The sequence below is a fragment of the Lampetra fluviatilis genome, chromosome 32 (genome assembly GCF_964198595.1).
Source record: "Lampetra fluviatilis chromosome 32, kcLamFluv1.1, whole genome shotgun sequence".
Taxonomy (NCBI): Eukaryota; Metazoa; Chordata; class Hyperoartia; order Petromyzontiformes; family Petromyzontidae; genus Lampetra; species Lampetra fluviatilis.
In genome coordinates, this window is record NC_136306.1 from 1,727,091 (window position 1) to 1,754,623 (window position 27,533).

The 27,533-nt window shown below is 50.2% G+C and overlaps 1 protein-coding gene across 5 annotated transcripts in view; it reads right to left on the reverse strand.

The window, feature by feature from the left end:
- Positions 1–9,320: 9,320 nt before the first annotated feature.
- The window catches only part of LOC144943617 (ubiquitin carboxyl-terminal hydrolase 15-like), a 68,749-nt gene continuing 50,536 nt past the window's right edge, over positions 9,321–27,533 (reverse strand). For 4 of the 5 annotated variants that reach the window (XM_078871237.1, XM_078871236.1, XM_078871234.1 and 1 more), the window contains 9 exons: positions 23,019–23,222; positions 22,371–22,483; positions 21,196–21,477; positions 19,100–19,170; positions 17,907–18,022; positions 15,498–15,647; positions 14,186–14,289; positions 11,564–11,652; positions 9,321–11,163 (listed from right to left, as the gene is read on the reverse strand). In XM_078871237.1, the coding sequence (XP_078727363.1) occupies positions 10,852–11,163; positions 11,564–11,652; positions 14,186–14,289; positions 15,498–15,647; positions 17,907–18,022; positions 19,100–19,170; positions 21,196–21,477; positions 22,371–22,483; positions 23,019–23,222 (1,441 nt within the window). In that variant the 3' untranslated portion in view covers positions 9,321–10,851. Of the gene's footprint in view, positions 11,164–11,563; positions 11,653–12,023; positions 12,360–14,185; positions 14,290–15,497; positions 15,648–17,906; positions 18,023–19,099; positions 19,171–21,195; positions 21,478–22,370; positions 22,484–23,018; positions 23,223–27,533 lie in introns of those variants that run through there. The other variant, XM_078871239.1, reaches the window with a different exon arrangement.

A 27,533-nucleotide genomic window follows, 5' to 3' on the forward strand; every position in this document is an offset into this window, starting at 1 on the left:
GCAAATTACTCAATTGGGATTTCGTTTGGCAACATCACCCCCCTCCCCTAACTCTGAGGCTTTCCTGGGTAAACAGGCCGAATAAAAATAATTTAACTTTTTTTCTGTGGGTGATGTACTGTCAAAGATGATCCCATGCCTATACTTTTGTCCAATTTTAAAATATTAAATCCCTTTTCTAAATCACAAAAAACAAATCGGCTAAACTGTCAACTTGCTTGCAGAGGGCAGTGGCGTTATTTTCTCGACAGGTACGAGCTGGTTCTCATTTTGCTCAGGATGTGGTACATTTGCATGTGCAGCATGGTGTTCTGTTTACCACAGGGTTAACAGAAAGACACGTAACCTGCTACAAGTGCAACACCAAGATTGTCATCCTTCAAAAGTGAATGCAATCCAAGGAATTAGCGAGGCATACGAGTACCGTATTCCATAATAAAAGTGAAATATAAATTAACTATTTTGAGTCAAACCTAAAACTGATTTATAAGAATTTCGATTTAAAGCTTTCGTGACTGCAGGGATTCATCTTCTTGGTTCTTTCGGTAAAGTCACGTAGAAGGGAAGTAATAAAATAATAAAAATAAAACATAATAAAACAATTCTCACGACGTTTCGGCCACAACGCAAGCAGCCATCCTCAGGCGAAGAATGAAACACCCCAAGCTTGGAGCGTATATTTAAGCTGGGTTAGAGGGGGGGAGGTGGGAAGAAGAGCGCCTAAACAAAATAATTTGCATATCAAGAGGAATTCAGCATATGGAAAATGCGTAGGAGGTGGGCGGGGGGGGTTCCAAATCAATACTATGCCCGTGCATTATGCAGGATTAGCAGCATCAAAGGGGGGGGGGGGAAGGGGGGGAGCATTAACAAAGGAAAGGAATGTTAATAGTATGTAGCTGTAGTTACTAAACAACCACGTAAAAAACTACAGTATAAACTGCATGACAAACTAAAGTATAAACTACATAGCATCATCAGTAAACTTACTATACTCTACAATAAGCTGAGTTACTAACAGTAAGTAATACATGAAAAATTCTACGTTGTAAAAAATTATATAATATGCTTCCATCTAAACTTTATTCTCTTACATCACACGCGTCTATACCGTACTATATACTTCCATAGGCAAAACCAACATTAGCCAACATCTTCATGGAGAAATTTGAGACGGACGCCATCCAGACTGCCACTCTACGCCCGACCTTATGGAAGAGGTACGTAGACGACACTTTTGTCATCTGGCCACATGGCCGGCCTGCTCTAGACCAATTTCTCGACCATATCAATTCCATACACCCAGCCATCAGATTCACCATGGAAGTCGAAAATGATGGCAAGCTACCCTTTTTGGATGTCCTAATCAAAAGGAGACCTGATGGTTCAATGAGCCACTCTGTCTACAGGAAAGCCACCCACACGGATGCTTATCTAAAACCGGATTCCCACCACCATCCATCCCAGAAGAATTCCCTCATCAAGACTCTATATCATAGAGCCCAATGCATCTCCGACCATGAACACATTTCCAGTGAACTCAAACACGTACGCCAAGCTCTTAAGGCTAATGGTTACTCCGACTACACAATCCGCAAAGCCATCACTCCAACCACCAAGAAGGATCCTGTTGAGGAGCCTTTCAAGACCATCACCTTACCCTACATTGCTGGGGTCACAAAAAAAAAAAAAGATCTCCAAAATCCTGATTAAACACAAGATCCAGGTCCGATTCAACACAGTACATAAAATCCGTGATCTGGTACCGTCTGTAAAAGATGTGGTTCCAGACATACAGTACCCTGGTGTCTACAAACTAAGTTGCCTCTGTGGTAGCAGTTACATTGGGGAAACCAAACGACATGTCTCGGACCGCATCCGTGAACATAAAGCTGACCTGAAACACTGTAGGACAAACACCTCAGCCGTGGCAGATCACTGTTACAACTCAGTGGGCTCACATGACATTGACTTCTCCAAGACAGAGGTTCTCTGCAAGCCATCTGGCTATCATGAGAGATTCGTACATGAGGCGATCCACATTTACAAACACAGAGACAATTTTAACCGAGAAGATGGATTCTGGCTTAGCAATCACTGGAAGGACGTAATAAACCATTTTGATACACATTAGGGTGGGTAGAATAATACATAGTGTTATATTAAAAATGTATAAGGTATAGGGTGGTTTATAGCAATACAGTATGTAATTTAATGTTGGTTTTGCCTATGGAAGTATATAGTACGGTATAGACGCGTGTGATGTAAGAGAATAAAGTTTAGATGGAAGCATATTATATAATTTTTTACAACGTAGAATTTTTCATGTATTACTTACTGTTAGTAACTCAGCTTATTGTAGAGTATAGTAAGTTTACTGATGATGCTATGTAGTTTATACTTTAGTTTGTCATGCAGTTTATACTGTAGTTTTTTACGTGGTTGTTTAGTAACTACAGCTACATACTATTAACATTCCTTTCCTTTGTTAATGCTCCCCCCCTTCCCCCCCCCCCCTTTGATGCTGCTAATCCTGCATAATGCACGGGCATAGTATTGATTTGGAACCCCCCCCGCCCACCTCCTACGCATTTTCCATATGCTGAATTCCTCTTGATATGCAAATTATTTTGTTTAGGCGCTCTTCTTCCCACCTCCCCCCCCTCTAACCCAGCTTAAATATACGCTCCAAGCTTGGGGTGTTTCATTCTTCGCCTGAGGATGGCTGCTTGCGTTGTGGCCGAAACGTCGTGAGAATTGTTTTATTATGTTTTATTTTTATTATTTTATTACTTCCCTTCTACGTGACTTTACCGAAAGAACCAAGAAGATGATTTATAAGAATATTTACTTTTTTATTTTTCTATCTACGTGGCTTCACCGAAAGACCAAAGAATATGAATTCCTGCAGTCACGAAAGCTTTAAGTCAAGATTTGATTTATAAGAAGTTATGTTAAGTATCGAATTTGCCTTTGCTTCCAGCAATAGAGTTTTACACTTCAGGTGCCCACAATAATGTTTGAAATAAGCGATGCATAATCCCTGCCAAGTACCAAGTTGCGAGAGAATGTAAACTGAAAATGGTGCTAGGCATTGTGAAATAATGTCTTAACTACGAAGAAATGTATAATAAAGCGTTAAATGTAATGAGGTTTCGAAGCCAGATCTTGGGAGTTCAAAGATCGATGACGGCACCATCAGCGTGTGAGCGGGAAGCAGTGGTGCAGTGGTGTAGCGGTCAGCACGCTGCGCTATGAACCCGATGACCCGAATTGGGTTCCCGCTCATGGCCAAGACCATTGATGAGTTTCTGAACCGGACCTGGGCCTCCCCTAGGTCAATTCAGCCTCAAATGAGTACTTGGTGCGGTGTGTAAACATCACCACTGGGGAGACAAAGGCGGCCGTACGTGGTGTTGGCCACCCACCCCAACAGTCTGTTGCAGGCGCTAAGGGGGTATAGCACCGTGTGACCTCTGGGTGTAAGATGCTTCTAGAAGTGTAAATTATTCTCCGAGTGCAAGGCCGCCTTGGCCAGAAATACCACGCATGTCACTGCAGGTCACATGTTTTTAATGTACACTGGTGCACACCGATATTTCACCAATGAGTTCTATCCGATTGAACGCCGTCCATTTTTTTTACATTCGGCAGATCACACACGGTCCCGCAAAGTTGCGCCGCAAACCAAGCACGCGTGAAAAGTGCACACCGGCTCCGCGAAATTAAAAACCCGCGTACGTCGGGAGCAAAGGTGCGAGACAGAGTTTAGCGCGACGATGGAGACGACTTGGGAGAAACACTGAAGGGCGCGTGCGTATCGCGTGGCAGGAAACGGCAAAGGTGGAAATTTCTCACTTGCCATGCTGCAGAACTCTTCAGCATTGCAGTTCCGCTCTTTATCCGCATGGGTTCGAAGCCTTAAGAATGTGTGTGTGTACACCGCAAGTGAGGGAAGCCGGTCAAACGGACCTACGTCCAATAGCTGCCAACGTAGCAAGTTGCTGAACATGGAGGGAGATCGGGCAGGGCAAGAAGTGGGATTATGCAGAGAGAGAAGCGGGCGGGGGGGGGGCACATTGCGTACAACAAATAGACCCCCGCTCCGCCCCGGGGGGGGGGGGGGGGGGGCTGACAACCAGGTGCTTGTAAATCACTGGGGGGGACCATGGAAGCATCGCCACCAGTGGCGCCATCCAAACTCGCCGACTCGAGAAGAGACTCCGACAGTGAGCGGTGCTCCTCTCATCCGCACGCCACACGCAGCACGACGGCGGCGCACGGCTCGTGAGGTGGGCTGGCCAAGTGAGACCTGACGTTTCACTGATTATTTTTTATTTCTCCAGGTAACGAGGCCCACTGAGCTGCATATCTCGTGTTGCCCCCCACCCCCTTCTATTCTTGGCCGGGACAAGGGATGTTGAGTTTGACCCCAGCGGTGGCAGCAGATGTGCTTTAGCACCCACGTGCGATGATGGGCCAAGGCTGGGAATTAATTCACAGGGGGATTGAATGGATTAACGTTGTCGTGGGGATTAGCCAGTGCAAGACTGAAGCAGCGGTGACTATATTTCGTTTAACGATGACACGCTTTTCAAAGTTGGGATATTAAAGTGATGCACTTATCAGTAGTCTCCATACATTACTCCCGACTATCAATGCTGAGACTTCTGCCAGCAGTGGCATGAGCAAGCAATTGCAAGGCTGCGCCTTTACCTTCTATCAAAGTACATGCTCGATCAATTATGCCGGGACGCAAATATGGGACCTTACTTTCTGGCACAAAACACTTCAGTGTGCTTTCTTAACACTCTTGCCACAACTCGTGTTTTCAGAATGAAACACGAATTCCAAGTCGTCATGATTTACCACCTCGGCTCGTTTTCCATCTCCACTTTTCTGTGAGCAACACAACAATGTTGGCACGGACCGGCGGCATGAACGATGACGACGAAGCGGATGCACGCCAGCCGGTGCACATGAACACAGCCTTGCGCAAGTTGTTTGCGACTATCGCTCGCGTAAGTGGACGCAGTACAATTCCACGAGGCAGACGCACTCTTAACTCGAAATAACACTTCTTATGCATGGAGTATAAGCAGCAGATGCATATTTTATTCCCACGTGCACTCAGGCCTACCAAATTGCCAAACCGGAGCTTTTTGGGTTAGATCGCGTAAATATAAATGCGCCGTTAAGCCCGCCATCACCCGACACAAATACTTAGTAAGGTTTGTCACTAAAACATGCTAATTAATTATTAGTGCAGCACACTGGTTGTCTGTTGGAGAGTAAACCTACGACAACATTTACCGTTCGATTACTCGAATGGCGGGTTTAACGATACATTTATATTTACGCGATGTAACCCACAAACCTCTATTATTTATAATATTGGTTGCGAGAGCCGACCTGTCAGATTGCAACACTGGGCTCACGTACGCGTTAACTCCAGTGAGCAATGACAGCTGCACACACACACACACACCAGCGTAGCATTCACAGCAATGGCCTGAGGCAGCCAATTAAGGAACGAAAGATTGTCTCTCAAATAAATAAACTGAAAATATTCTTGGTGGTATCTTCTTGGTTCTTTCGGTAAAGTCACGTAGAATGGAAGTAATAAAATAATAAAAATAAAACATAATAAAATAAAATAATATTATATTATTTTATTATGTTTTATTTTATTTATTTTATTACTTCCCTTCTACGTGACTTTACCGAAAGAACCAAGAAGATGAATCCCTGCAGTCACGAAAGCTTTAAATCGAAAATTCTTGGTGGTATATAAAAAAAAAGAGAATGGCGGCTTAGAACAAGCACAGGTTGGAGGCTCTCTAGTATCGGGCGACAGAGTTGAGATCGAGAATAAGGGCCGGTTCTAGCTATTCGACAAGAAATTGAGCGACAAAATGTGAGTGGCAAATGGGCTCCAAGAATCCGTATCCCAACTGCGAGCGGAATCACGTGGGTCAGGCAGACCGCCTTCACTGCCAGAACGCCACCGATTGGGAAGGACGTTCCAGTCGTCGGCGGAACGGTTTCGGCAAATAACAAATCACAAAACAACTTGGTAGAGTCACTTCCTGTTACTCAACACTCCACAATGCTCCTTCACGCTCTGTGCCACGTTCCTACATTCGCCAATCTTCCAATAAACACACAAAATTAAATCGAAATTTAAACACGCTCCCGTTTTTCATTCTTCAAGACAGGACTAGACGAATGGGGAAAACCAACATTTGATGGGATTCTGTAGGCGTGAACCAATCACCCGCCCACCCCGGCGATTCAACGTAGCGGCACGACTGGAGGTCGTGACAAAAGGAATTCGCTTCTATTTTCGTCCCTTGCAGTTCGATGCAGAATAACGAGCGCCGGGTTTCCAGGAACCAGTTACAACAAAAACACAATGCAGATCGCGAGTTCCTACGCGCGCACGCGATCTCACGTGGACGCACCTTTGAGCAGGAGGCGACTTTTTAATCGATGGATCGTTACACGCCAACAATTCTGCCGCTCCGTTCGGTCCCCTAAACACCGCGCTTGAAAACAATCGGAATTTAATCTCCGCCGGAAAACCCAAAGTCACAACAGAGCTTTGCACGGTGATCCGACACCGCCGCTAATTTGTTACTCCATGAGGAAGTGGGTGCACAAGCACAAAGAACACAACACCGAGCACGTTAATCAATAGCGCTGCGATGAAGAGAGAAATACATCGAGTATGCGACGTTTCAGGCAATGGCCTTCCTTCAATAGCAGACGGCGTGATGGTGTAACGGTGCCAGTCTCCCACCTATCATCTACTCACACTTTCAGGCCTATCTATGCGACTGCTTCCCTTTTGACGGGCAGTGTGAGTGATGAACGAGTTGCGTTGTAGCCACAGCCAACAACGGATGCCAGAGCAAAACCCAGCCCCACCAATGAACCCACTTTTTTCAAAGTTTTGAATCCGCAACAGATATTATAACACCGCCCATGTATGTGCCGTGTGGGTGGAGCAGTGGTGCAGTGGTTAGCACACTGTGCCTTGAACCCAAGAGCCCGAGTTTGATGCCTGGTCATGGCTGACATTAGTGGAGACGACTAACTATGTATTAACTATTTTATTTTACCAGGTAAAGCCCACGGAACGATGTAGCTCTTTTTCAGAGGCGACCTGGCCACAAATGATGGCTCAACGAAGTGGCTTATCACGTGGACATTTATAGCAGCCAATTACTCTAACAACGCATGCTGATTCTAAATGTGACGTCTGCATTCATCCTGGGTCCCACTTCACAAACCTGCAATGCTCAACATGGTGAAGTATGGTCAATCAAACCCCGATGACCAATATGGTGTGTACAGGCCTTCATCCAGCAATTCATTGACAAAGGGCTCTAGTATGTGTTTGTTATGTGCTGTGTATGTGCGCAAATATTAGAACTGCTACTACCACAAGGTATAATTGACCACTGCTGTCATTAGTGAACAATTTGGCATTTGGGACCGATTGCCATTTTAAAGATATTCAACGTGTGCTTCCTGATCATTTACAGGCTTTAATGGGAGGATTCAGTGGCATTGGCCAGCCCTCTCTGACCCGAAGGCAGCTTAAACAGCGACATACACATTGCCCTTTTGTAATTTCAACTTAAATTCACTGCGGGAAATAACACGCGTACGCACGCACGCGCAACGACCCGTCTGTGCGCTCGCAAGTTCAGAGATCCCTGCTGCTGGCGACCTCAAAATCGCCAAGTAGAAGAACACCCCGTTGCAGAATTCACAGTGAAAGGGGAAATAAAAATAAGGCAAATGGCTTTGAGAAACGCAAACGGGAACCCAGCACAGAGCAGGGTGATGCGAGGAGAACACTCAATTCGGTCACTAGACAGCATTTGACTTGGCAATGTTTAGTGAGCAACACCGCTGATATATTAAAGGCAGATTACCCTCAGTGCATACACACATGTACCACATGTACCACATGCGTGTACGCACCGTGTATTTACGCGAGACATACGATGATCCACCACCACCCCCCGCCACCCCCACCTCGATATGATGAATCGTGTTCCGATTCAGGGTTAAAATTCCAGGATTTCAAATTGCATCTCGTTCGTTTACTCGTGTTGTTACTCGTTTGCTGCCTCGTCTGCAATCTCAATTGCTCCACTATTAGCCTAAAGGTAACGTTTGCATACGGTCCGAGTAGAATTTACATCAACACAGCAATCGACCCTCTCCTGGACGATTGCACTCACGTATTGTGAGCGTAAGAAAGAACAAGTTTCAATCGTCGAATCATTACCGGCCTCAAGCAAAACCTTGCTATTTTTAAAGACGAGTTTCTCGTCTCTCAAAGGGGGAATTTGCCCTCCAAGCGGTTCCGAACGGATCAATAACAGCGGCGAGTGGCTCTCCTGTGAGCTTCCACGTCGCGCGTCCTCCTGCACGACGTCCCGACGTTTTCGCGCTTCACACGTGTTTGGAGCCGCTTCCCGGAACGGAATATCCGAGTTTCCGGAGAGAGCCCGTGTTTCCTCGTACGTCATACCGACTTGCTGAAGAAGCACCCAGCACGTGAAGCGAAACGTCGGACGTCGTGAATGACAAAAGCGCTACGGGACCACGTCAGAGAGCCCCGGGCAGCAAAACCGCAAAAACCCACGGCCAGCCTCACGACGGGGAGCGGCGTGAGTTGCGTCTAGTCCTGTGTGCAACCCGCGGCAAGCGAAGTGTTTCCTGCTTAAACATTCAACAAAAAATAACAACGTAAATCGATAGGTCGTAAGGAACAAAAAAATCATCAGATGGTCGCAAAGTTATTCGAAGCCGGAAAAAATATTTTAAGTGCACGTTTCTATACCTCATCTCCAGTTGTCCGTAGTGAACTGCTGCCTGCTGCGTTTATATATATAACATATATTTATATATTAGTTATATATATAGTGCTTCGCAATCATTCGATATGCAGGTGCATTCTCAACAAATTGGCACGGCGATAAATATGAGGCGACTTAAATATTCAGAGAACGAATAGTAACAACAAAGCAGCATCGCGTAAAAATGTAGATAATCTCACGTAAATAAAGACTTCTTTTCGTCAACTTAAAATGATGCGTCACCAAAAACAAAAGTGCTTAACACGGTGGGCGAAACAAAACGTACAGGCGGCTTGCAAACGTACGAATCTCTGTGCAAATGAAACTGGCTTATTCCACTCGGCGGCGTGCGAGAACCCCGCGTCTAGGTTCGCACAGATCCAGCTGCACCCCTCGGCGATCGCCAGCCCCCCCCCGGCCCCCCCCGCCCACAAAGCCTCGAGAGGGAGGCGCGCGCGGCTAATGCGAGCGCGTGCGCCGGTTCATGCGAAGTAAACCGAGACCCTTTAGCCCAGCAGCAGCAGCAGCAGCGGCGGCGACGTGTGCCGTGCGCTCGATGATATGGGGAGAGGTTTTGCCGTCGGTGCGCAATGCTCGATCACGTCGCGTTCGCACCGCACTGTCCGACAGGATTTTACCGTCGCACGCACAAAACCTCAACCCCCGATGGAGACGTGATTTGCAGACCGATGTTGAAGCTGCTCCAAACACGCTGCGAATTACAATTTTCTCAGCACAATGACCGATGTGCTATGTACAATTTGGTTGTTCAGCACTAAGGCAATAACACGGAGTGTGTAGGTGTGTTGCTTGTGTATTTGCAGCTGGGTAAAGGATCCAGACAATTGGTTGCTTAAAACAAATCAAATGTCAGGAGCTCCAACACCATACGTTCCAGTAAGACACTAAATGTAAACACAAACATTGAACGTATGCACCGTATCGGCGCACATATACAGCATACAAAACAAGCACCTGGAAACACAATACGCATCCAAAACGGTCTCAAACCGGAGTCATTCGACGCACGCAATAACTTACTGCCAAATCAGCACAAAGGGGCAAAAGTCTCAAGCTGACACAGTAGCCATAATGGTCAGGGAGGGCGAAACAAACAAAGAGTCTGCCTGGCTGCGAGACGCGACGATGGAGAGACGGCCGATGACGGTGACGCACGTGGGGGGCGCCGCCCCTGCCGGCCGCGGGGAGGGGGGCGTGGGACCGGCGGGATGAACGGCGCGCGCCTCCTCCCGTACGCGCCGCGGGCCGCCCCCCGCATCGCTCGAGAGATGCGGGGAGCGGCGACGACGGCGGCGGCGTAACACGCCCGGACGCGGACCGCGCGCCCGGCCACCGGGCGAATGCGCCGGCAAAACGAGCGACCCCGTTAAGATGGACGCGCTCGCGGCGCCTCCGGGCTTTTTGACTCTCCGCGACGGGCGGGGAGCGACGCGCCCAGCCCCGTGCGAGCGGAGGATGAGGAGGATGAGGAGGAGGGGGGGGAGGGGGTGGTAACGAGTGGGGGTGAGGAGAGCGGCCACCCCGAAGCCTCGGTTTTCCCACGCGGGCGCGGGGCGAGCCTCACGCGGGGCGAGCGTCGCTCCGCGGGGCAACTTTCAGGACACGTCGTCGTCGTCGTCGTCGTCGACGGTCCGTCCCTGTGGTGTGTTTTTGCCGCCGCGCAGATTTTCCCCGCGTGCGTTAAACCGACAGCGGCCGTCAACGACCCGGCTCGCCGGTGCGGTAGCCTTGACCTCGGGGCCATTTCGCGATGGGGGGGCGGGGTGGGGGGTGTGGGGATGGTGGAAAGGGTCCCGTAGGGCACGCAAACACGCCCCCCTCCCCCGCACCGACGTCCCCATCGTGTTTTCGGTTTTGCATTTTCAAGGGCCGGCTTGCCCGTCCGATGGGACTGGCGCGGTCAGAAACGAGCGTGGAGGAGGGAGGAGCGGGCGCAGCGGGGTCCAGGAACTTAGTTTGTGTCCATGGAGTCCTCCTCGGCGCTGCTCGCGGCGCCGTTGTCCAGGCACTCCTCCTCCTCGTCCTCCTCCTCGTCCTCGTCGTCGCGGCGCTGGGCGGAGGCCGGGGCGGCGCACGACGACGACGAGGTGGTGGTGGTGGTGGAGGAGGTGGCGGCAGCGGCGGAGGCTACGGTGGCGGCGCAGGGAGAGCCCCGTGGGGACGGCGGCGCCGCCATCGCCGCGGCTCCCCGCGCCGCCCCCGCTCCGTGCGCTTTGCTCGCCGCGTCTTGCCGCTGGTAGAAGAGCACATAGGCCGCCTTCGACTGAGCCACGGCGACCGCGTGTGGGGAGGGGGAGGAGGAGGAGGGAGCAGGAGTCGTCGGGGAGGAGGAAATGCAGAAACACAGTGAGACGTCAACGGATTTGGCCTGGGTTCCCCATCAGGAGACCTGCGCGTCTCACTCGGGGATGCAGCCATTCAGAATCAGAATCCTCATTTATACGAGACAAATCCGATGAGCTATGAAGCTCTTTTTGCCCAGATGTCGAGTGGTTTTCACAGATACACGCAGCACCCAGATCTCACGCGTGAGCTAACGCGGCGCGACCTGTAGGTGCTGTACACCCCCCATCCCCCCCCACTCCCCCACCCCCACCGCCCAACCCCCCCCCACCTCCCACCGTGTTGGCCGTGCACTCCCCGGAGCTCGCTGGCCCACTCACCACGATCTGGTCCTCGGTGGCCGGCGACACGCTGCTGTCGTCGAAGTAGTACCAGTAGCCGTCATCCTTGTTCTTGGCAAACGCCGTGTCTGCGGAGGGGTGGCGGCGGAACGCAATTACCGCGGCGACACGCGCATGCGCTCACACAGTCCGAACCGCCACGGTGACGAGATGTTAACTACCTCGCCTGGTGTACAGGAGGCCGTGGGTTGAATCCCGACCCTGACGACGCCTGGTGTATATTTGGAGTCTGCGTGTCTCTCTCTCATCATCATTATCATCATGGTGGCAGGGAGATGTTAACTACCTCGCCTGGTGTACAGGAGGCCGTGGGTTGGATCCCGACCCTGACGACGCCTGGTGTATATTTGGAGTCTGCGTGTCTCTCTCTCATCATCATTATCATCATGGTGGCAGGGAGATGTTAACTACCTCGCCTGGTATACAGGAGGCCAGGGGTTGGATCCCAACCTTGACGACGCCTGGTGTATATTTGGAGTCTGCGTGTCTCTCTCTCATCATTATCATCACGGTGGCAGGGAGATGTTAACTACCTCGCCTGGTATACAGGAGGCCAGGGGTTGGATCCCAACCTTGACGACGCCTGGTGTATATTTGGAGTCTGCGTGTCTCTCTCTCATCATTATCATCACGGTGGCAGGGAGATATTAACTACCTCGCCTGGTATGCAGAAGGTCGGGGGCGAGATCCCGATCCTGACGCATGCTGTATATTTGGAGTTTGCGTCTCTCTCCCTGTGGTCACGTGGATTTTTCTCCGGGTCCTTCGGTATTTCCTACCAGATTTAGATACATGTATTGAGATTATTTTGATTATTTTGGTGCTATAAATGTCCAAATGATGGGCCACTTTGTTGAGCTATCATTTGTGGCCAGGTCACTTCTGAAAAAATAAGTTAATACCTCAGTGGGCTTTGCCTGGTAGGATGGGGATGGTTTAGTTTTATTTGTACGTGTGTGGATCATTTGTTTACCTTTCTTGTACTTTGCACTGTTTCTTGTACTGTTTGTTGTTGTAATGCCTACTGGACATCTGTGAGAAAGAGCTTTATAGCTCATCGGATTCCTCCAGTATAAATAAATATTCCGATTCTGAATTAGATTAAGAGATTACACCAAGTTGCAGTGTGGAAGGCTGCTTCGTCCCGAAACCCAATGCGACGTAACGATACGGCGGTTACAAAACTTTACCCAGGGACATCCGAAGCCCCCAAATGTCTCTTCAGCATGGTCCGACTCGGGACGTTGGGCAAGTCCATTTTTATAAAAAATGTTGTGGGAGAAACTGGAATGTACCGGTTAAAACCCAAGGAATCCTTGCAAAAGGTTAAAAAGAGCTGTCCCTAGTGTGGACCATTCAGTTTCAAAGGCAATGTATATATTACCAGAGAATGTTTGTGTTTGCATGTTCACCACAAGTATATGTGGGGTTAATGCAGACATGATTCCTTGAAAAAGTTTTCTGTTTAGTGTTTTAACATCTTAACACAACTGTTTGATTGCCAGAAAGGGTAAAACCTATTATACAGCGGAGGCTGCTGTTAAGGGATTTAAATATGAACTGGTTTGTAAGGTAAAAGTGCGAGCGTGTACCTGCGTGCACCTGCGTGCGTGTGCGGGGAGCGGGTGTGTAATGGTTATCGCGCTGCGCAACGAACCCGGCGACCCGAGTTCGATTCCCGCTCACGGCCAACACCCAGTGACGATTGTCTGAACCGGTTCTGGGCCTCCCCTAGGTCGACTCGGCCTGAAATTAGTGTTTAAAATCATCGCCACTAGCGAAACAAAGGCCACTGGTGCTGGCCACCCACCCCTCGTGCACCGTGGCGGCCTTCTTTATGTGCTCGCTAACAGCACTTGCCCCAACAGTCTGTTAGGGCTATATAGGGGGATCTTTGTCTTTGTATGCGTGTGTGTGAAGTTAGCATCGTCATCACAAGCGGGAGCAGCAAAGGGAAGGCAACGAATCACGTGGCCAGGACGCCTCTCGGCTCGGCTTTGCCCTTTCCCGCTCCGAGACGTCTGCAAGTTTGCAGGGCGGGTGGTGGTGGCGTCCCGTTCAACCGCTGAACCTCGGAACGCGCGAGCGGTTTCAGAGTTAATTCCATTTAGAGAGGCGTAGTAGCGCCGTTGTTTTTAAAGACATTGTCACTCACCGCGGAGAACCGTGGCGACACGACCACCGCACTCTACGATAGCTGGCGCCAAGCTGTGCCACACGCCCTCCCGCATGGCCTGTTACTCCCGATTCCATTCCGATGATGTAACATGCGCGTCATCGGAACGGAATCGCAAGAAAATCTGCTGGTGTACACGTACGTCATCAGAATGAGAAAGGGATAAGTCAAAGCACATTGGTGATATCTTGGAAGGGTACTTATGGACACATTAACATCGAATGCTGAACACGAGCAGTCCAGGGCATCTTCCCTGTGCTAAATAAACACAAGAATTGATGGCATGAAAGGAAGAGCTGCAGGATATTGCATTGTGCACAAGGGTGGCGAGCTAATCACAGCGGGCATTATTCAAATTGTGTGTTTTTTTTTTATTAAACCACGGCTGCCGCTGCTGATGCGGCGGTGCGATGTGGGGCACTCACAGTGGCCGCCCCCCATTCCTCCGTAGTGATTGGAGACAGCAATGAGGTCATATTTGCAGGGGCCCGGCTCAGGGTTAATGACAAACTCTGCCATGTCCAGATTCCTGCAGGACAAACACACCACGAGATAACAAATCAAGCAACCGGATTAGTGCCAGAGTGCAGAGCAGTTAGAGTTGGGTCACTACATTACCAGGCCGTTAAAATTTTAACAAAATAATAACGAAGATCTTGGACTCAATTGCAAACTGTTAAATGAATAAATGAGAGGGAAGTGGGGTTTGAATTCTCGAACCACTCTTTGGTGACCACAGTGGTGCTTGCACCTAATGTCAGGGAACCAGCAGAAATGCAAAGCAGCTGATGTGCATGACTGTGTTTTTCGGGAAACTCTTTCCAGACCGCTCCACTCATTTCAAAGAATCAGGTGTCATTATTCCACGTAGTTTACACAAATGACATTTGTAATGATGAAAAAATGTGTGCCTTTGACCCAATTGTTCAGCTCATCGGCCTCAGGGCTGCTTATCCACTTGACCAAGTATAATAACCCGTCACGTGACAGAAACAAGGTTTAAAACGGTACAACGGATACGCGTGTGCCGGCAGGCTTCCGCGCTAGTCGGCTCGTGGTGAAAAGCGAAGGAGGTGGGACAGCAAATTCATCGGCCAACTGGGCCATCAGGATCAATGTTTTGATTGCAGCACTTGTTCAAACAAGACCGTGGATTCGTTTCGCCTCCTCTGGATGTCATGGGCAGCCTGTGACCGTGATAAGAAACTAGCAGGAAAGCCTTGATCCCCCGTGGCAGCCATCCCTGCCACATCTTCCCCTCCCTCTCTCCCACCTCACTTCCCCCTCCCTCTCTCCGCTCCTCCTGCTCGTTTGACCTCGACCGTCTTGAGGAAGGTTCCTGTGCTCGTAGGCGACCGTCTCTCCCGGTTCCAAAAGAAGAATTTTAGTGAGGAGTCCTCCAATTATACAACCTGCACAATTACGTGTATTCTAATTGTAGTTTGTTCCTTAGTCTGTTGACAAACTGGTTGTTTTGCAGCGACCACAGGCCATGAGCCGACACCCAACTCGACCGTCTGCCGGTCGTCTGCCCACCCATCATCATCGTGGTCACCTGACCATGCCTACAAGGCTTTCTTGCCAGGTTCTAGTCAACATTTTAAATTTGCCTACGCTATTCTGCAATGCAATTCCTTTCATCTGCCGAACACACATCCACCGCAAGGCTGGGTGCTTATTTTGCTGAATATAAACAGAAGGGTTTAACAACAAACAAACAAACAAACCGCACAGCACCTGAATGGAAAGTCGACAAGCGTGTCCAACTTGTCGCGTAGGTATCGGCTGTAGGAGAACCTCTTGAGATGCACCACGAGGATGTGTGGCAGCGACCACAGGTCGAACTTCTTGGTGGCCTGCTGGTGCCGCTTGCAGGAGGGGCAGTACCTGGGCACAGAGGCAACCGCAGCGTCCCCCATCAGCCTGCGAGCAGCAACGAGCAGCACGGTTCTCTTCACGGCTCCGTTACACTCTCTGTTTGCTACTTTCGTTCAGGGACGCTGCCGTGGTCTTTATAATCATCATTACCACGATGGACTTGCAATCCAGGGCGCGCCTATTTGACGGGTGCCGGGGTGGCGAGAGGTTAATTACCTCCCCTGGTATGCAGGAGGTAGTGGGTTCGATCCCGACCCTGACACATGCTGTATATTTGGAGTTTGCGTCTCTCTCCCTGTGGTCACGTGGATTTGTCTCCGGGTCCTCCGCTTTTTCCCTCCACATTTACAATCAACATCAGGCATTTAGAGTATTTGGTTGCTATACATTTCCACATAAGCCACTTCATTGAGCTATCATTTGTGGCCAGGTCGCTTCTGAAAAAAAGAGTTATACAGCTCAGTGGGCTTTACCTGGTAAAATAAAAAAAATTCATACTCCTGGCACGGCAGTTCAACAATTTCCCCCGCCTCTTTACACGAAAGCCGTATATATAAATGGGTACAAGACAGATATTCGATTGGCAGGCCGCGTGCGGTGGGATACAGTGTGGGTACTCTCAGTCCTCCCAAGATGTCGGTGTGGAAGAACAGTCGGCCGAATATCCTAGAGAGCTCCCTATTAGGGGTGGCTCTTCTGCCGGTCACAGCACGAGCAAGCACTTGCAGGGCTGCCCCTTCACCGTTCACTTCCATTTCGCAGCACAGAATGCAAACTGATCACAGGATGACAAGCTGTGAGGTCATGTGATCTCACAGCTCGTCAACCGTTTTAATTGTCCTTTGGTGTTACTCGGCCGAATGGCCCTGCGGCACAGCGTCTTGATTCACAACTGGATCGTTACGAGACTGCATGCTGATCTGGCGAGGATAAAATGAGTGCCACTTTGAAGGAAGTCAAGAGTGGTTGCCCTGTGGAGGCATTTACACCACTAAATTAACGCAGCCCAGTTGCTCCACCACGTCTGGTGACACCACACATGATCAGGAGCTCACATCGGAGATGGTTTTCTAAAATTAAGAGTTCAATGGTAATGGATCATTTGAAAAGCAATGACTAATATTACATGGTAAAATGGCATCACGTGAATTTAAGGTGTCTTATGTCAAATGTAATTCCTGGAATTATGGAAATTACATGTCCTGGTCTTCCAAAGAATAACCATTGTTACGTAAATTACTGCTTGGTTTTATCAACCCCAGGGGTATGATGGGCTGGGTGGACCCATCGACGTGATTTGGACCCACGGTGAGATGAACGCACTGCCAGCATGACACCCGGGGGGGGGGGGTTAGGGTGTCGTCTGTGATGGCTCCACCACGGTCGACCTGTGGAACAGAGCTGCACATCCCATCGGGTTCTTCCAGCTTAAATAAAACATCTTGCGCCGAAAATAATAATACTTTACATTCATGAGGTGCAATTCATCTAGGGATCTCAGTGCACCATGCACAAAGTTAGGAAATATAAATACTACAAAGTGCAGAGTAGTCCACTGATTATAACATGGGAAGTGTAGGCCTGCAGGCAAAACAGGTAAGTCTTTACAGTAGACCTAAAAACGGCGAGTGACCCACCTGTCCAGCCACTGCAAAGGCTCGGTCACCCCAGGTGCAGAGTCGAGTTCTCGGCACGTGGAGCAGATGCAAATCAGCGGATCGGAGAGGACGTGATGGTACGGGCAGGTGTATCGGTTGTTGAATGTAAAATGGTGCGAGGCCGTTCAAGGCCTTGTAAGTTAGCGGAAATACTTTAAATTGTACTCTAAATTGGAAGCCAATGGCAGAGGTTTTATTCTGGGGGCGGTAATGTGCTCACGGGATGAGGCTCATGTGAGCATCCTGGCGGCCGCGTGCTGGACCAGCGGTAGTCGGCACAAGACCTTAGTCGGAAACCCGAGCAGCAACACAGCGTTGCAATGATCCACGCGAGAGAAGACAAGGGCGGACACTCGCAGTTCCAGGTCAGTAGGTGATGGAATGTTACACGCGCAAGGAAACGTTTGCCTTTAGCGATTATTCACTCAACACGTCTGCCCAAAGCCCCTGCCACGTATTTACTTTCCCCGACAGGGCGTCCTCATCCAAATCGAGAGGATGCGGACTTCGTGCCACGGGTAATCCCGCCGCACTGGCATCCACCGAGCTTTCACGAACCGTGCCGTGGCACGGCGTACGTCCCCCGGCGCGAGGGGTGCGGGAGCCTCACCATGGGTCCTCCACGCCGAGCCGCTCCTTGGTGGTGAACAGCTCGATGCAGTCGCGCAGGCGCACCGAGTGCTTCCTCGTCGGCTGGGACTGCATGCTCTCGTGGCGCTCAAAGTCCTGAACGGCAGACACGTGCGCACGGCACGGGGGGTCAAACGACGAGCGCCCGTGGACAGCCACCGCGGTTAACGGGCTCCGCGCTGATCCGTTACAGCTCAACGAACATACGTACTTATATTCGTAAGTACGTATGCACCGTACGTAGCCAACCGCTCTAATTGGAGGTGCGGGGAAAAGACAACAAACTAAACACTAAAATATGTTCTATAGAAATGAGTTTTCAATCTAGATTTAAAAGTGCATAGCTCCAGTGGAAGTACTAGCATTCCAGACAACCATAGAAGCGCATGCGGTGACCGTCTTTGTTTTACGGCAAGCCAAAAGCCGCTGCGAGGATGACCGGAGTTTGCGTGATGCTTTATGCTCCTTGACGCGTTCAGCAAGGTTTTGTACTCGTCAGACACATACTGTAAATAACTTGGTCGCTCGTGAGTAGAGGATACTGATTAGCAACAGTTTTGAGATGGCACTATCAGGCTTATTCGGACACACTTGCCACCTCACTGGTGTTCCATCAGCATTCTTGGGGGTAAGAAATGTGCCGGGGCTTGATTATCGGACGATGGTAAATGGGCAGGTGAGATGTGAACACAATTAAGGCAACGAATCAGTTACGTGTTCATCCTTCCTTTGGGAAAAAATGTTTACCTATACTTAAACGGCACAACAATGAACGTTAGCTTTTCTGGTAAACGTATTCAGTGTGTCAAATTCAAGATGTCATCATGGCCAAGGCTGCGGATGCCACCATCACCGCCGACACATCGCAGCAGCTGCGAGAGATGCGCAGCGACCTGCAGGGTCTCACGGTCTCCCAGCGACCGCTCTGAGGTCCCCCCCCCCCTGGTCGCCGGACTCGCGGAGACCGCTCCAGTGCCCGTCTCGGCAATCGGCCCTCCTCTCTGACCCTGCACGTACGTCCCATCCAATGCTACCTACAGCACTCACCTGGCCGTGTCCTTGTCCGGACGTCCGCATTGCTTATCCTGTCTTGCAAAGGAAACATTGTCCATTGTCACATTTCTACCGGTCCGTATTCTCCACGTTAAAGCCACGCACTAATAGGGCAATTACCTCAGCAGCTTTTTCGTCGTAGTAGCGTCTCTTGAGCTCAGGATCCCAGTCTAACGCAATGTACGGCTGATCTAGGAAGAGTGAAAAACAACATCAGACCGGGGCATGAACCATTTGTGCTTGTGAAAAACACCACTCACTCGCTCGCTCACGGAGAGTGGCAATCACCAAGGTGCACCTTAGCATACAGGTCGGTGTCTTCACACATGTGGAATGACATGAAGCACATTAAGGCAACCTCTCTTGCACATTAATGCAAGAGAGATGGCGAGAGGGACGCCGTGGTGGCGAGATGTTAACTACCTCGCCCGGTATACAGGAGGTCGTGGGATCGATCCCGACGCTGACACCTGTTGTATATTTGGAGTTTGCATGTTCTCCACGTGGTCGCGTGGATTGTTCTCCGGGTCCTCTGGATTTTCCTTCCACATTTCAGAAACATGCGTTTAGAGTATTTGGCTGATATAAATGTCCACATGATAAGCCACTTCGTTGGGCTATCCTTTGTGGTCAGGTTGCTTCTGAAAAGCCACATAGTTCAATGGGCTTCACCTGGTAAAATAAAAAAAATTGTTTAGTTTAAATAACCTACCTGAACAAGAACATCTCTGGAATCGAGATGCAATGAAAGGACTGCTCTAATTGCCCATGCAATGAATGAATTGCCCTGTTCTGCAGCCATATGGAAATATTACGTAGCCAACCGCGCAACTCTCCATGACATTTCTAATTATACTCCCAGAGTGACGTATGTGCAACCAGAACGCAAATTGAGTGAGATGGCATTTTTGTGCAATTATTTGCGAATGGAAACCATTTCACGGAAATGTTTGAGAACCTGTAAGGGACGGAACCCAGACTCGAAACCTGTGGAAGTGCATTTGTCCGATGTGGACCTTTGCAGTGTTTCAAGAAGTTTGCGTGTCAGCACGAATGTGCTGCTATAAAATGGCAAAAAAAAGCGAGATTCTTGTCACGCGATTGTACCTATGGGCATGAGGACACGATGGTAAAAACAACTAATCTGCATGTGGCAAGAAGTGACTTTCTCTGCCGAGTAACACGGAGGGGCACATGCAGCTGACTTGCCAAAGGGATGCATAGGCAGCAAAAATGCAACTTGATGAGTCGGATCGCTTTGTCCGCCAACACCATCATCATCAGCATCGGTTGATTTGTACAGCGCTTTCAACAGCAATATCCGTCACAAAGTCATTTCAGACCAATCATCTAAACAGCTGATTAAAACAATTTTCAGAAGTCGTCTGATCACGGATATGCCCCGAGATCTTCAGCAACCAATCACAAGTCTGGCCCTTAATAATTTTAATGATTTCAAATGTATAACCCTGAATGAAATCAGTGCTTTCATGGGAAAATGCGACGTGGGAGCTCAAAGCGGCACCCTGCACGGCAGGGAACACCGTTCCCTCCTCGACGTGCGGATGACTTCCAGTTCAATTACTATGTACGAGTTTTGCGCATGTACTGTATGGCTCTCCGATGCGTTCGCTGGTGGTGCCGCGTGTTGACATCATGAAGTCCATGGACATTAATATAGACACAGTGATGACATCATGTTGTCCATGTACATCATGGTAGACACAGTGATGACATCATGAAGTCCATGGACATCATGATAGACACAGTGATGACATCATATTGTCTATGGACACCATGATAGACACAGTGATGACATCATGTCGTCCATGGACATCATGATAGACACAGTGATGACATCATGTTGTCTATGGACATCATGATAGACACAGTGATGACATGTTGTCTATGGACACCATGATAGACACAGTGATGACATCATGTCGTCCATGGACACCATGATAGACACAGTGATGACATCATGTCGTCCATGGACATCATGATAGACACAGTGATGACATCATGTCGTCCATGGACACCATAATAGACACAGTGATGACATCATGTTGTCCATGGACAGCATGATAGACAGTGATGACATCATGCTGTCCGATCGCTGCACTGGGAAGAGAGGCCAGACTGCCCATTGGGATAAACGAGAACCTCCCCCCCCCCCCCCCCGCTGGACACGAGCCTCACGGGCCCCCGCCACTCACTGACGAGCTTGATGGGCCGCCCGTCGTCCAGGATGGTGTTGACCTCGCTGTTGCCGTAGGCGTTGACGACGTGGAAGGTGAAGAGGGGCCGGCGGCGTGGCGAGCGGAATGCCTGCTGCTGCTGCTGCTGCTGCTTCGCCGCCACGTTGTCGTTGGCCGGCGCTGTGCGGCAGCGCTCCGACTCCTCCTCGTTGTCGGCCGACTCGTCCGATTGGCTGTCCTCGTTCTCCGAGGGCAGCTCGCGGTCCATGCTCGACTCCTCCTCCTCCATGTCCACCTCTCCTGTGCAGCGCCCCCACCCCGACAAAGATCCCCCCCGGATAGCCTTAGCAGACTGTTGGGGCAAGTGCTGTTAGCCAGTGCTATGAAGGCCGCCACGGCACACGACGGGGTGGGTGGCCAACACCACGCCCCGACCGCCTTTGTCTCCTCCCCAGGGGCGATGTTTACACACTGCACCGGGTACTCATTTGAGGACGAGTCGACCTAGGGGAGGCCCAAGACCCGTTCAGATAATCGTCACTGGTGTTGGCCGTGAGCGGAAATCGAACTCGGGTCGCTGGGTTCGTAGCGCAGCGCGCTAACCGCTGCCTGACCACTCCCCCCCCTAACACACACAAATACACACACAGACAGACACACACATACACACACACGCCGCTTGTTCCTATTGTGATTGTGCTCCACTGCAGACTGTGGTCGTAACGGTGTGAACGGGGTGTTCCATCTGGCATCATATGTTTAAAGTAATCCTAAAACACACTTTACAATTTCGTTAAAGACCGGGCATTTCTATTGCAAAAAGGCTTACATTTTGGCCAGAAAAAAAACAGGTAACAACCACATCTAAAAATACTCAATGCGGGAAAAAAAATGACAACTCTCAAATGTGAACACCTTCAAACATAGTCTATACGAAAGGTTTTGGAAAACCTGAAACGGAAGAAAAAAAGCAATGAAATTCTCACTCAAGGCAGACTCTTGTGACGAACTCCGTGCAATTTTGGAAATAGGCAACCGAATGCATCGCATGCCACCGACATCGGAGAAGCAGCAGCAACTCTGTTTGTGTAAATGGCAGCTATCAATGTTCAAAGGGAACGGCGCGGGGCTGAATAGCGTTGATATATGAACCTCGCCCACCTTTTTAGACAGCGTTGCCAACGGTTACCTACCGTTCTGACGAGAATAGCGCATGTTGTTGGCGTTATTCTGGTCCACGTAAAGCGGTCGGTCGTAGTGATCCTCGTCATCTTCCTCGTCGTCACTGGGCCTGTTCACGTACCTCCTGCACGGACGAAACGCATTCTGCTTAATGCCTGCGTGCCCTGTAGTTGTGCGAAAAAGGCAAGCGGTGTTTTTTGTGTCAATGCGCTTTTTGTTCAGCGTCGATGCTACACAATACACGCATACACTTGTTACGCAATCCATTTGACAACTGATCTACTGCTTTTACAAAATGTAGCATTTTTTTCAACAAATAGCACATTATTTTTCTTTAAATAAATATCTAACTGTCCTGGGCCTCCCCCTAAATATACTCAATCTTAAACATGTACCTGGCGCGGTACATAATTATTATCAGAGGGGAGACAAATTCAACTCGGTGCAGGAAATAATTCAACGTACATATATACATAGAAATGCGGCCAGGCGTGGCGCTAGCCCAGCACCCACTCGTGTGCCGTGCCGACTTTAATAGGCGCTCGCTAATGACACTTGTCCCCAACGGATCTTTGTCTTTGCGTACAGAAGCAGTCTCGAGAATATGCAACAATGCGCCGCCGGGGACCACGGAGAGAAGCGCGGGATTCGCTACTGACGCCATGTGGTCCAGCAGCATGTGGTAGAGGCGGCGGCACGTGGTGGAGTTGCGCGGCACGGAGATGAAGAGCGGCTGCCCGAAGAGCATGCCCGTGGACACGAGGTTGCAGTTGTAGCTGTTGTGGCGGATGCGCTTCTCGCGGTGGTAGACTGGCAGCACCACCTGCTCGGGGTCGTCCTGCTTGCCGCCCGCCACCTCGTACCTGTGACCACGCACGACAGCGGCGTAACGATGGCGGAGTCAAGACGGCCTCCTGTATACCAGGTAAATCCCACTGAGCTATGTAGCTCTTTTTCAGAAGCGACCTGGCTATCACAAATGACAGCTCAACGAGTGGCTCATCATGTGGAAATCTACAGCAGCCAAATACTCTGAACGCAAGTTGATTCTAAATGTGGAGGGAAAAACTGGAAGACCCAAAGAAAAACCCACACGACCACGGACAGAACACACAATTTTGATTGAAAGCTTTCGTGACTGCAGGGATTCATATTCTTGGTTCTTTCGGTAAAGTCACGTAGAAGGGAAATAATAAAATAATATAAATATAAAACAATAAAAATTATCACGACGTTTCGACTGCAACACAAGTAATCATCATCAGGTGTGAAATCCACAGAAAGAAATTTATATTTGTGTTTGTCCATTATTAAAGTGTGGCTTTTCAGCGAAAATTCTAACGAGATTGATTAACGGCATAAAAAGTATAAAAGCGTGTTCTGCTTTAACGCAGACAACATAGCCCAATGTGACATTTGCTGTTGCAATTACAGGCACAGTGCAGAGGGAAATGCACTAAACGAGTCTTCTACTTTCATTATATTCTCACGCCAAGTCTCTTTTTTTCTAAATCAGCCAGTATGCTTGTGTAACAACTCCGGACTCGAGCTGTAGAGACTTCTTGTATTGCACGTAATGTAGCTTAGGACCACGTCGCCATGTGATAATGCCGACGTGGAGATCGTATGACCGAGCAGACAGCGACGACGTGAAGACAGGGACTTGGGCCTTCTCTACAGCCCCGAACTTCCCTTCTTGCCCTGCTTTTATCCTCGTGGATTCTCTGGGGGAATTTCCCCAGCCGTCTATTTTGGACACTCTGGGGAATTTCCCAACCAAGATCCTCCAAACTTGCTGGCACCTCGTCTCTGCATCCAGCCTCGCTGACACCCTGTCTTCACATCGAGACTTGCTGACAGTCTTTACACTTGCAACAAAATGGATTTGTTCCTTTATCGTAAATTGAAATGAAATTCGTGAAACAAATGCTAGCCTACTTTACTGTTGTAAAACTTATTTTTTCTCACACTTTGAAGCGTTGTTTCTACTGTACGCCACTGTGGAAACGTGGAGACTTCTTGTGGCTCGTAATATTGGGTTAGATCGCACGAATATAAATGTGTCATTAACCCACCACCACCCGACACAGCCAATTGGAAAGGTTTGTCACGTCAATGAAACATGCCAATTAGTTACTTGTTCAGTTCACCAATTCCAGCAAATCGACTGATGAGGCTGCTTGTAATCATCAGCGAAACGTCGTACTCAAATTGTAAATGTTGTGGGTTTATGCTCCAACACACCGGTGTGCTGAACTAGTAACTAATTGACACGTTTTGTTTACGTGACAAACCTTTCGAATTGGCCGTGTCGCGGGGCGGTGGATTAACGACACATTATTATTTATGCGATCTAACCCCAAAAAAACCTTTATTATGAATATTTGTCGCGAAAACCTACATGTTAAACTGACTGCTTGTGGCTGAAAAATAATGACCCCTGTGAGTGACACGGGACTGGCAGGCACGTGGTTCTCCATCGATAAAGACAGCAGAACGATCATCGTCCTCTGGGAATAAATCAAGCCAGGACATCTTAACGTCCAGTCAACGGGAGGTACCATTCGATGATCATTTATTCTAGAAATTACTGGGTGGCTACTAAATCAGATCCCGACCACAGGTACAAATTGGCTCGAAAGCTAAATTATTAAAACGAGGTAATTGTCATTTAATATAGCATTCAAGGGTGTTTTGAATGCATTCTTTTAGTACATGGTATATATTTACGTTAAGCTAAAATATCTAAAACAGTAATGTATCGCCTGTATTACGGTACCCAATGTGCTAATCTAAAGGCTGGCATGAGTAATAAACCAGCCTTGTTAATAATGATGAGATTACGGCTCAGCAGAGCCCATTAGTGTACCGTATGTGCTGCTACACCCACAATTGTGAACTATACATCTGTAATGCGGGCGTAAGCGACCTTCCGGAGGTGACGTCACGGGGGGTGGAGTCATGTGACGTGGGGGGAAGGTTCGGGGCCTTAAGCGGGTAAACCGGAAGGGGAAGGCAGTCGGGGTGTGAGCGGAAAAGAGTGAGGCCACGCGGGCAAGTGTGGAGAGGGGGGGGCGCCGACGGCCATCGGGAGCCAACCCCGAAGATAAGAGGAAGCTGCGGAGTGGTGTGCAGCTGGGGAGGAGACAGCCAGGAGGGCTGCGTGTTAGAGGCAGCGGTGTGGCTGCCAGGAGGAGCTGCGGAGAGAGAGAGAGAGAGGGCTGCTTGTTAGAGGCAGCGGTGTGGCTGCCAGGAGGAGCTGCGGAGAGAGAGAGAGAGCAAGAAGCTGTGAGAGCTGCGGAGGGAGAAGAGCAGCAGCGAGTACAGCCAAGGGGGGCTGTGTGAGAGAAACAGCAGCGGAGCTGCTGTTGTGGATCGGGCCGACATTGGAGTCAGCACCGTGGAGAAGCTACAGAGTAAAGACAGCCGTGTGGGTGTACAGCACGAACCGAATAATAAAGGACACTGAGCCAGACATCGTGGTCCAGTCGTTTATTACACTGGTGTCGGAAGTGCAACGGCATGTCGAAACAAGTGAGGAAGAAAGTTAATCCGGCGCCTGCATCGGCTTCTTCGTCCGACGACGACGAACTCCCCCCAACCACGGATCCTGTTGGGGTGGTGGAGGAGAGCCCGGCTGAGGCGACCACGGGAACGGGAGTGGAGGATGTTGGCGCGGTGGCGGGTCCGTCGACATCATCAGACGCGGATCAACGATGGCAAGCGATGGCGGCACAACTGGAGGCACTTAAGGACGTCCTGGCGCATCTATGCCATCTCGTCGCGCCAGGGACGATGGATGATGCAAGTGGTGCTCCGCGGGCCGCCACGTTGCCTGTCCTGCCGCCGCCATTGCCCACGCGGCAAGAGGCCGCCATTTTGCGCGCTCCGTGGCGCCAAACCGCCATCTTGGCCACGCCGCGGGCCGACGCCATTTTGAATTTGCCATCACAACCACCACCATTGGAAGACGGCGGGAAGAGGAGTCGGAGTCGCCACCTTACAACGGTTAAAGAATTTTCCGTCGGTGGGGACTGGAGCGCGTTCGCCTGCCGCTTCTTGGCGGCGGTACGCACAGCAAGATGGACCGATGCGGAGGCTTTGGAGGTGTTGCCGACTCTCCTGGACGACGAATCTGTCCGATTCTTCCGTTCCATAGCGACCGATAAGAAGGCAACTTTATGTGGTGTTTTTCAAGAAATGGCCGATGCTTATGAGCCACCAGATGATGCGCATCGGCGATTCGCTCAACGACAACGAGCACCAGAGGAGTCGCCCGTGGCGTTCAGGGGTGCGGTGCTGGAGCTGGCCATGGCAGCTTATCCTGAGACGCCACAGGACCTGCTTGAGCCTCTCATATTAGGGAAAATGTTGGAGCTGTCTCGGGATCTAGGGATCCCCATGCCTGTGTGTGGGCATGAGAAGCTAACTTCCCGGATGGCTGCTAAGTGTCTCGATGCGCAATTCAACCTCCGTCGCTGGAAACAAGTGACGGCGTGGACGGGGGGGCCCGTCAAAGAAGGGGAGGCGCTGGGGTGGAACCCTGCGCAGGCCGTCTATGTTCCGGATGACCGGGGCCCTCAACAACTGACGGCCGCCTCCGCTCCATGGACGGGACGCGGCGGGCCGAGACCGCGCGCGGTGCTACCAGAACGGGGCCGTCAGGAGGCGAGGCCTGCGCTTCGGCGCAACGAGGCCGAATGTTTCCGCTGCGGGCGTAAGGGCCACTACGCCAGAGACTGCTGGGCCCGCTTCCCGGCTCCGCCGCAGCAGGAGGCCTCGGCACCGGTCAAGTCGGCTAAAGATCCTCCGAAACAGGCATGTCGGCACGCACCAGACACTCGGCAAGGCTTTCCACCTCACCCACCACCTGTGTTGCGCGATCCTATTGTTGTTGTTAAAGAAAGGCCATCGACGGGGCCTTTTCATTCAGTTACGCAGTGGCGCAAATTGGCACGGAGAGTTGTCGCGGCCGCTACGGGTTCGTCCACTGTACCGGGGTCCATACAAGGTGTGGACGTGCGCATTTTGGTTGACTCAGGGGCGTCTGCGACTATTATATCGGATGTCATTTTCCATCTGTTGGGCATTCCGTCGGGGGCTGTGCGTCCGGTTTATGGGTCGTGCGTCGCTGCGAACGGGGGTAGCATGGGTATCGTGGGTCAGGTGGATGC